The sequence below is a fragment of the Notothenia rossii genome (assembly GCF_949606895.1).
Source record: "Notothenia rossii genome assembly, chromosome: 11".
NCBI lineage: Eukaryota > Metazoa > Chordata > Actinopteri > Perciformes > Nototheniidae > Notothenia > Notothenia rossii.
This window is the reverse complement of record NC_136910.1, coordinates 40,576,068-40,586,755: the sequence shown is the minus strand read 5'-3', so window position 1 is coordinate 40,586,755 and position 10,688 is coordinate 40,576,068. Positions and strand designations below refer to the sequence as shown.

Below are 10,688 nucleotides of genomic sequence, written 5' to 3'. Positions count from 1 at the left end.
TTTTGGACGTAATATGGTCGGTGCATGTTTACATTAGCATCGCTAACACTCAGAGCTAACCTGTACTGCACAGAGCATGTGTGTGTGAAGAAGCAGGAAATAAAAAGGAACTCACCTTGTGGTATAACCGGCAAGAGAGAAAGCCGTTGAGCTCCATACTGTTTCAGAAATAATCCTTGATAATCCATGATATGGCCTTTCATCACCGCAGTATTTAGTTAGACAGTAGCTGCCGGGTCCCGCATGAGCTCAGCCCCCTCCTTTTTTTTTTTTTTAAAGCTTTATACCCAAATCAGCACTTTTGAAACAGGAAGTGAAATAGAGGGATATGAGGCATGGATAGAATGGGAGATCTGTTTGGTATTTTGAGCAAAACACTTCATAGACATGTTTTTTATATATATGAGACCTATGCTATTGCCTAAAAATATCATGATAGGTCCACTTTAAGGCTTCATGTTGTGCGGCAGTGTTTGGGGGCTTTAATTTACAATAGTAACGAGAAGGACAATTAGGTTAAATTTGGCTGATGGGTAAAGTATTGTCATGTAAAAGCAGGAGAATAGGAAAGGCATTGAAACTGGACGAAATGAGACTGTTGTAAGTCCAACAAAGAACAGGAAGTCTAAATCCAAGCAGATCTGAGAGAATCATGATTCATCAAACCCCCCCCCTGGATCAGAACATTTCCAGGATTGTTGCCCAGTGCAAGTCCAGGAAATCAAGGACGTTCCTGGAACTGCCACTGTTCACATTTCATGGGTCACAACCAATCGTTTTTCAAGCAAAGATATAAAAACTGGAATAAATCCCTTCTTTCTGCATTTGTGAGTGTTTCTCTCACAGGTGTGTCAGATTGAAATCCTTACTTTCCCTACCTCTTTTCCTGACAGATTTGAAAGGGGCTATTCTATACCTCAACAAAATGAAACTACTGGATAGATTGTTAGAAAATGTGGTTAATATTTTAATGTGTCCAATACTTTGGTTTATTTTTCCCAATCAGCCTCAGTTGTGTTTACTACAAGTTATTAATTGCAACTGAACATGTTTGCATAGAAAATATGATCTATAAGAACTACAACATAAATGCTTAACGTTTGAGAAGAAATACTTTTATTTTAATCAAAATGTCAATGTTTTTAGAACAGACGCATTAGAAATAAGATGATACAGATACTGTATTCCTCAACAGACGATATATCATGTTTAGATTTGACAAAATCCAAGTTCAAACGGATCTCTCCTGCATTTTCTTCGTTTCAAAGTTCACATAAGTCTGCGTTCATTGTCCGTTTCCTCCGTGGGCCATATAGACTCAACAGCCCATTTTATCCAAAGTCAATACAGTTTATATTTGTCTCGTCCGGGCCGACAGTGGATCAGAACGGTCCCCTGGGTTTCTGCAGAGTTATAACCTCCAGGACTGATACACTCTGTGTACTGCAGCTCCGGCTAGGACTTGACTGGTGTGTCTTTCCTGTTCCTCCCGGCGCTGTATCGGAAACTCTTCAGTGGGTTCTTCCCCTGGATGTTCTATCAGAAGAGATTGAAACCATACATTTAGCAACTTTCCAACATATTTCTATGTGAGATAATCAGCTCATTTCATATTATGTTCAATGGCATATAAGGTGTTCAAAATCGTGGGTAAACAACTACTTAGGACCAGGGGTTCAATTGGGCCGGGGCTGTCCGGGGCTGTCCGGGGCTCAGCCCTGGCACATAGGACGATGCTCTGACGTCGCTCACCCTCGCACATTTGTCATATGTTTACAAAAAATGATATATGTTAAAACGTTTCTCGTTCTTAAGATTAAGACTATATTTAGGGTCGATATGTGTTGACTTTACTTTACAGGTCTCTTTGACCGGATATAGTTTGTTCGGCTTAGTGAACATGTGTCTCTTCCTTGGAGGAGCAGCATCGCCCGGACTCCGCTGCTCCTCCAGGCAGAGAGTCTGCGGCAGTGTGTGTGTGTGTACACGGAGAGTCTGCGGCAGTGTGTGTGTGTGTACACGGAGAGTCTGCGGCAGCGTGTGTGTGTACACGGAGAGTCTGCGGCAGTGTGTGTGTGTACACAGAGTCTGCGGCAGTGTGTGTGTGTGTACACGGAGAGTCTGCGGGAGTGTGTGTGTGTACACAGAGAGTCTGCGGCAGTGTGTGTGTGTACACAGAGAGTCTGCGGGAGTGTGTGTGTGTACACAGAGAGTCTGCGGCAGTGTGTGTGTGTACACAGAGAGTCTGCGGCAGTGTGTGTGTGTGTACACGGAGTCTGCGGGAGTGTGTGTGTGTGTACACAGAGAGTCTGCGGCAGTGTGTGTGTGTACACAGAGAGTCTGCGGCAGTGTGTGTGTGTGTGTACACGGAGAGTCTGCGGGAGTGTTTGTGTGTGTACACGGAGAGTCTGCGGCAGTGCCGCCAAACGACCCGAGCCGTCTTGTAACACGGAGCTCGTTTCCTAAACCATGCTAAATGTATGTGTGTGCATAAAGCCGAGTCATAATTAAATAAGTTCCAGTGAGATTAACTCACATACTTTTGGCCATACCCGCGCAGCCCTACAAATGAACTGAGATTACCACATAAAAGTTCTTTAGCAAGTGTGCAGAGCAACGTTGATTTAAAAAAGCAATTTGAAGGTTGGATATTTGCAAAAAAACATTGTGTATATATTAATAATTTAAGATGTAAACTAATTTATTTGTAGAACTTGTAAGCCCTTAAGGTCAAATAATGAGACAACCCCCCCCCCCCCCAATTTAACCCCTGCTTAGGACAGATGCACTAACAGAATTTATACATTATTAAAGAGTTTAAAGTAAGTGATGATTTGATTAAGCATATACCTGTTGCCCTCAACTTGCTGTTATTCTGCTCAATTTCCTGTTTATATATGCCACCGCTTATGGTTACGTTAGATGTTTGCTGCTTGTTCGTTAATCCTCTCTGAAAAATGCTAGAGATCCTGAAATCTTTTCTTGCCCAGGTACCAATCTCCTCCGAACATAATGCACAGGAAGCAAAAGAAAGGTTTTCTGGCAGGCTAGCCATTTTTATCCCAGAGAACTAAAACCCTTAGAAGTTGTAATCGAACCTGTACCAGGTGAGCATCGAGGGATTTAATCTCTTTTCCAGGTTTGATTTCTGGCTGGTGTTGAATCGAAAACTGTCACCAGTTCCCTTTATGGGATTCAGTCAATTTGAACAGATTGTTTTTCTTGGGTCTCACCTTGAAGCTGCTCTTGACGACTCCATCTGGTTTTGATTTGACCATCTTCTTCTTCTTCCTCCTGCTTGACAGCGGATTCACGACGCCCTTCAGTGTCTCGGGAACTGGAGAACGGCAGGGGGAAATGATTAATTACAAATGATTGACATTTACCATGTACAATGTAAATGTACTTTTTAGTTTAATTGAGTATTTCTATTTAAAGATGCAATACTTTGTGAGCAAATATTCAAATATATTATAAAGTGGTATTCTAAATACCGTAATTTTCGGACTATAAGCTGCGCCTTTTTCCCTATTTTTCGACTTTGCGGCTTATATAACGGTGCGGTTAATCTATGGATTTTTACAGCTAACGGCCAACACCTTTAACTCTATGGGCTCTATGGCCGGTCCGCGGACCCCCACCTTTAAGCGGCGGGTTCCAGCAGGAAAAGCTGGAGGCCGGAAAAGAGTGAGACAGGTAGCGCGCAAAAGTAAAAGTGGAACCGAGAGTGGTATGCCGCTGCTGCGGCTTATATTCAGGTGCGGCTTATAGTCCGAAAATTACGGTATAGATTTCACTAAAACGGATATTTCAGGTGTTATTGTGTTTGTCTCTTACTGAGGTAGTCGGGCACGTTCCTCAGGTGGGGTTTGATGACAGCAGGATGGAGGTCTTTGTCGTGTCTGAGCAGCTGCAGGTCTCTGGGATTGTCCTCAAAATATGTCTGAGAGACAGCAGGGACATCAAATCACAACATGTCCTCACACTTCAACTCTCTCTCCTAAAAAACAGTGGCCATCACTCACCTTGAGTTTTTCTGAGTTGAGCAGCTCCTGTTTGATCTCCTTCAGTCTGGCCTCCTTCACTGCCTGCTTTGTCACTGAACGCATGGCATCCTGCATACAAACACCAGAAACGTTGATCATCCAAACACTATAGTTTTTTCGCCATGCTGGAGTTTTAATCCAAATAGATAGTTGATCCTGTTTGGCTTTGTTTGGTTAGTCACAGATATGAGGAGGATACTCACCCTGCACCTGTACCTGAAGCCCTCAATCTCGTCCATCTTAAACTCATATGGTTTTAGAACACAATCAGACGTATCTAAAAAACAAAATACATGTTTCATATTAAAACTGGCCCCATGGCTAAAGGCTTAGACTCAAAGTGTATTAAAAGAAGTCCTGGTTACCTCCTGTGAGAGCGTCCTCCACCTCTGATAGCACACCAATCTCCGTGTGAGAGATGAAGGACAGAGCGGTGCCGGGGTTGTCTGCTCGGGCCGTTCTACAAAAAACAATAATACCAAATCAGGATTTGATAGTTAGGAAGAAGGTGCCCTCATGAATCATTGATCCTGAAGTGTGACTGAACTGAAACACTGCTCACCTCCCAACTCGATGAATGTATGATTCTACAGTCATGGGGAAATCAAAGTTGATGACATTTGAAACATTCTGGAAGTCCACCCCTCTGGAGACTCCATACTCTTTGTCCTTCACCCTTTAATAACAGAAAAATACCAATCAAGTCAACAAAAATGTACAAATGCCATGAAAAGGACCACAGAAAAGTCTGTCCGTTCATTATCTGATGAAAGAACCAAAATCAACACTTATTGGTTTTAACACATAAAGGGTGGTAGGTAACATTATGAGCCGGGACGTTTAAAGGTAATGTTTGCAGTTAAGTTGCATATGACATAAATTAATGTGCCGTATTTGATAAGCCATATTGTATCACCCTTGACTTCTCCCGATCATTGTCTATTGTACTAAAGCAGGGTATATGCAGGAATCCTGAGGTCAAATTTAATACCTTTTAAGACCTTTTTTAAGACCCTTTCCATACATTTTAAGACCTCATCGCAACTTTGAGTTCTAACCGGTTACATTGGCAACACACTTTACCTCACATTTACTATATTGATTGTAAGATAGCACAACTAAACAGAGTGCAGACAGACTACTGAAGCCTCCTCTCCACATGAACTTCAACCTCTCTGTGAAGGTCAGGTTTAATGCAGTATGCTGCTTTGTTGCTTCTGTACTCTGTGCTCCTTCATTCCAGTAAAACTCCTCAGAAACCATCAGAAACCAGTATTTGACCAATAAACAAAACAATTGACAAAACTTTGAACTATGAAATATATTAAACTTTGGTGAGCTTCAGCGGGGTAATGCCATATAGGAGCTCCCTCACAAATACCCAGGGGTTAAATTGGGCTGGGGCTGTCCGGGGCTAAGCCCTGGCACATAGGACGATGCTCTGACGTCATCACCCTCACATATTTGTCATATGTTTACAAAAAACGATATATATGTTAAGACTTTTCTCGTTCTTAATATAGACTATATTAGGGTCGATATGTGTTGACTTTACTTTAAAATAGCAGATCTCTGTGATCGGATATAGTTTGGATTAGACCCCGGCCCCAGGAGGACGCATACCGTAAAACGCATACGCAAACGCAAAAAAGTCTTCCGTTCACACGCATTCGATTCATTAATGTGTCCGTTCACACTAGACCGCTGGAAATGCTGGAAACGCTGTAATACATACGTCAGGCCTGTAAGTGGCGCTGCTGCCGCCACAAAATACACCAAAAGCAGCGAAGAAGACCCCGGGCCATGGTTGCCATGGTAGCCCTTCTGTTTATTCTTCGCGGTGGAAGGCGTGTTCTCCTGCTGTATCTCTCAGGTAGTCCACCAGCAGATGAAAAACACCCACCTCTCCGCCTTTTCCAAGGAACGAGGGGACCGTGCGGCAGAGTTTCCGTAAAAAAAATGTTCCGCCGGTCAACATGTCCGTTAAAGTTTAAATCTTCCGTACAAAATTAGAAAAGTGCCGGTCAGAGGTCTTCTTTGTTATTTATTGAGCTTTAAAACAAATTGATAACAACTCTGTTCTCTGTATAATAATATAATAATATTTAATAAACGGTGACTGCCTCTCTTTTCCTCCCCCTCTTCTGACAGCCCAGCAGCAGCAGGAGACGTGGGGAGAGGGAGGCGGGCTATTTCATCGTTATCAGAAAATGATCATATAGGGCTTACACACGGAGCCGTTGGACCCCCAGAGCGCTGCGTAGCCGGTCTACCCACCTCGGGACCCGTTACCGTAGTCGTTTAGTCCCCCCCCCCCCCCCCCCACACTGAGCGGAGCAAGGCAACGAAACTTAAAATAATAAGCAGCATTTTACGGCGCGCTATGCATGGGGCCGCCTTGGGGGGTTTCCCGACATGTCGTTTCAGTAAATTAAAGGGTGTTTCATGTTGTCGTTGATGTGGACCTTCTTAATACCTTGGAAAATGCCGTTTAATACTTTTTAATAGCCTTAATTTTCGCTAAATTGATTTATCAACTTTTAATACTTTTTAAGACCCGGCGGACACCCTGTAAAGAGTGTTCAGGGTTGATAAAAGAAAATCTCTCAATTGACTCACCTTCCTCCCTTGTCTGTGTTCTTCTTCTTCTTCTTCCCTTTGCCTGCCGTCGGCAGTGGAGCAGCAGCGGGGTCGGCCAAACTCTGTTCATCTGTGGCGATGATGTAGTCGTAGAAGCCCTGGTTGAACTGAGTAATGATGTGACACCTGAAGCAGGGAGGAAGGAAGCATCATGATTAACACAAGGAAAGGGGATTACATTGATTTCTTTGAAGGGCAGTTTCGGCTGACATGTTTGTTACTGTGTTTTAAAATGGTACTCATTCTTTTTGTATCGGTGTTGGATGTAACGTTAAAACACAGTATAACTGAAGAGTGGTAGAAGAAGAATTCAAAACCTTACTCAAGTATGCAAGTATCATCAGCTAAATGTACTTCAATTATAAAAGTACTCATTGTGCGGCAATAGTGTTTTACTTAAATTATATATTTCTATATAAGGGATAGTGGTGGTCTAGTGAGGTGGGGTGAAGATCGGAAGGTTGTGAGTTCAAATCCCGCCAGCAACACCACCACTAGTGTGCCCTTGAGTAAGGCACTTAGCCCTTAGTTACTCCAGGGAGAATGTCCCTGTAATTGGTAATTGTAAGTCACTTTGGATAAAAGCATTAGCTAAATTAAATGTAATTTCTAGAATAATATTAAAACTAGGGCTGTCAAACGATTAACATTTTTAATCAGATTAATCACAGCTTAAAAATTTATTAATCATGATTAATCACCATTCGAACTATGTCCAAAATATGCCATTTCTTTATGTATATTGTTGTGGGAATGGAAAGATAAATGAAAGAAGGCAGATATATCCATTTAACATACAGTATGTGTGTTTATTATAACATTGTTCTGTGTGTCAAAATGAAAGACAGCCCACACACCTATCAATCATCAAACCGTGGGGTCTTAATTCATTACGTGTTGATTTCTATCAACGGGGGAGTACTTCAGGAAAGTCGACGGGGGTGGGGGGCTAGTGGAGTACTTCGTGACCACAGAGTGTGAACGTTGTGATAAGCTGTTTTAGCTTAGTTCTCCAGTGAAGGAAGGGAGTCTCCCTCCGCAGCCGGTTGGCGTAGTTTTGGCACAATTCCGTTGTACAGCAGTCCTGTCTGTGCACACGGAGACCGACTCTGTCGTCCGGTGATCTAACCGCCTTCTGGAAAAGCTTCAGAAGTACGTCGGTACGCAAATGCGCTTTGTGACACAAGTGACGGTACATAACCTGCGTGCCAGTTATGTGCACCCCTGTACTATAGCAAAAGTATTCTGGGCTGGCCATTCTGCACATGCGTTAAATGCGTTAAATATTTTAACGCAATTAATTCAAAAAATGAACTACCGCCGTTAACGCGATAATTTTGACAGCATTAATTACAACTGATTGAATATGCATGATGCATCTTAATACTCTAGATATTTAGAGTTGTGCTTACTTTATGAGAAGCATGTATCTCTAAAAAATCATTATCGGCCCAGAAAAATAGCTTTGTATTTAGCTTTGGGACAATGTATTTTTGAAAAAGACGATGTAGGACAACTTATCTAAATGCATGAAGAAATGTTTATCTTAAATATTCTAAAATCTCCACATTTGGAGAAACATGTTTTTTTCAATAGATGAAAAGGCTATAAAAAAAAATCATTAAGTTAAAACTAACTAGTAATTATATTCTGCACTCTTCTCTCACCTGGACTGGACGGGCAGCTCAGAGTTCAGCACACAGGCAGGAATACCAAACTGCTCCAGGAACAGTTTGAGTCTGTAGCTTCGGTCCACCGCTCCCACAAACACCAGCGTCTTCCCCTGAACCAGGCTCAGCTTCAGCAGCGTGTAGATGAGCAGGAACTTATCCTCCTCCTCACACTTGAGGCCGTACTGCTGCAGCTGGCTGCTGTCGGGGAGCTGAGAGCCCTGGAGCTTCAGGATCACCTGGGAGAACACAGATACAGGGGTAAAGACAAAACCAGGAACACTTACAGCTTCTAATATGTATTTAACTTAATAAACTGTAAGCAGATAACTCAGACACACTTGCAGCCTTTTTAATATTATGATTTTGAATAAGACATTACAGGGTTGTGCAGCAGCAGCTCCTTTAAGGCCTGAACGTCTTCTGTGAGAGTAGCTGACATCAGGAACGACTGGTAGATGTTTGGCAAATGACTGTTAAAACACAACAAAAATATGATTATGTACATTTTAAGATAACAGAAATAGTGTAGAACAACATGTGGAAATGTTGCAAATGTCACATGTTTATTGTTATAATAACTGCCTGCCATGACTTATTGCTTAATTAAACCATGTGCAGCTGCCTCAGGTAAGTGATTTAAAGTCAAACTGTGTTCTCACCACAACAAGTTCTTCAGGTCTGCCTCGAAGCCAAAAGAGAAGAGCAGGTCGGCCTCATCTACCACCAGCATCTCAAGGGACGAATGCAGGACCAGGTTCTGGGCACTGAGGTGGGCGAGCACTCGTGACGGGGTCCCCACAACCACATCTGGCTTCTCCATTAAGATAGGCCTGTTTAAACACAAAAGAAATCTCATTATATCTTATTACACTTGATACATTCTAAGGTATTAAAACTCCTCAACCAGACTGACCTCTGTGCTGATAGGTCAGCTTTCCCCGTGATGTCGGCCACTCGGACGTCCCTGGAGCAGTACGCTGTTAACTGTCTCATCATGGCCTGAACCTGCTGACCCAGCTCTTTGGTTGGAACCAGGATCAGAGCTCTCACTTCCTGTTCTCTAACGCTCTGAAAATAACAACAAAACAAAACACAAAGTGAGCTGACCAAGGGACAAAAAGGAAAGCTGAAGGATATGCATCACAGAGAGAATATCTTTGGTTTTTAATATAAGTTGTTTTCTCACCTGTTTGGAGGCCAGGATGCGCTGGATGACGGGGATAGCGTAAGCAGCAGTCTTTCCTGATCCAGTCCTGGCTCGTGCTAGAAGGTCTTTCCCCTCCAGAGCCAGAGGGATCGCCTTCTCCTGGATCAAAGTGGGCTGGGACCACCCGAGATCTGCAACTGCCTAAATCATGAAAATAAGAACAAGGATTAATTTCATGCGTTTAATACAGTGATTTCAATAGATGTGTGTTATTTTGTCAGCTCTGACATGGGAATATATAAATGAAATTCCATTATCCCTTGTATAGGCTTCTGACTGGTTATAAGGCATACATTATCCCAGAAATGTGTTTTACGAACTACTTAGCCAACTGAATTGTAACCGATTAACACACTTCTTTTTGGGTGATCAATAGACCTCAGGATATGAAACCTAATGTTAAAGTAAGCTCAGAACAACATATATATGAACTATCAGAGACACCATATATGTACAGGTTTTTACATATTGACAGATATTGTGATTCAATTTGTTGGGGGATAATGACATTCTGGTATGGATTTAAAGTATGTCCTGAAAGTCCTGAGAAATAAATAATAGTGGGAAGTGAACGTTTCATGCAAACAACAAAAATAAGGTCATGTAAACTCTAACATGGATATAAACACAAAGATAACAGTAATAATGTATTTGTTTATAGGTTAAACCCTTTCCTTCATATTTGTTCTAGTTCCCCATACACGAGACAAGTTAAAGCGACACACGGAACCTCTTGTAGTTATTTACGTCGCGTTCCCTTCACGTTTCTGCCGTTTTCCTCTTAAAATAAAGGTTTACCGTTTTATTAACAGTCTATTTATGATTTACTGATAGTGTCAAACTGGGTTTTACCTTTAAAAGACGGTCGTCAAAGCCCATTTCATGAAAATTAAGCATTTCAGCAGCCATCTCTGCTCCTCACTACACCACACGTGCGTCGCAAGGTTCTGACGTCATGATGCCTTCACGTCCCTCTTCTAAAGCTCCAAATTCCCAATTGTTCCTTCATATAATCTTGCTTCCTTTTTTTCTTGTTTTTTAGTCAAACAAACATATATTTAAGGTGGTAAGGTAACAAATAAAGAAAATAATAATAATACCAAGTTAAATAGAATACATTGA

At 42.0% G+C, this 10,688-nt stretch overlaps 2 protein-coding genes across 2 annotated transcripts in view; one reads left to right on the top strand and one right to left on the bottom strand.

The window, feature by feature from the left end:
* aebp1a (AE binding protein 1a) overlaps window positions 1–942 on the top strand; it is a gene marked incomplete at its 3' end in the record, with an annotated part of 12,259 nt that extends 11,317 nt beyond the window's left edge. Inside the window, 1 exon segment of the mRNA XM_079659946.1 lies at window positions 894–942. Coding sequence (XP_079516072.1) covers window positions 894–942 — 49 coding nt within the window.
* Window positions 943–1,093: 151 nt separating this feature from the next.
* ddx56 (DEAD (Asp-Glu-Ala-Asp) box helicase 56) lies at window positions 1,094–10,536 on the bottom strand. Its single transcript, XM_079657755.1, has 14 exons — window positions 10,419–10,536; window positions 9,546–9,707; window positions 9,273–9,427; window positions 9,019–9,189; window positions 8,739–8,829; window positions 8,354–8,595; window positions 6,666–6,812; window positions 4,609–4,722; window positions 4,412–4,506; window positions 4,250–4,323; window positions 4,026–4,115; window positions 3,838–3,943; window positions 3,234–3,337; window positions 1,094–1,536 (listed from the first exon to the last, which is right to left on the bottom strand). Exons 1-14 carry the CDS (start codon window positions 10,473–10,475, stop codon window positions 1,456–1,458), a joined length of 1,689 nt encoding a protein of 562 aa, XP_079513881.1. The 5' UTR covers window positions 10,476–10,536; the 3' UTR covers window positions 1,094–1,455.
* Window positions 10,537–10,688: the final 152 nt, after the last annotated feature.

Bases quoted from the DNA above. Each gene is read 5' to 3' on its own strand.
- ddx56 (XM_079657755.1), bottom strand. From the start codon at position 10,475: ATGGCTGCTGAAATGCTTAATTTTCATGAAATGGGCTTTGACGACCGT. The intron at 9,708-10,418 runs GTAAAACCCAGT...TTCATGATTTAG, and splicing joins TTGACGACCGTCTTTTAAAG to GCAGTTGCAGATCTCGGGTG. The intron at 1,537-3,233 runs GTGAGACCCAAG...CTCTTCTGATAG, and splicing joins TCGTCAAGAGCAGCTTCAAG to AACATCCAGGGGAAGAACCC.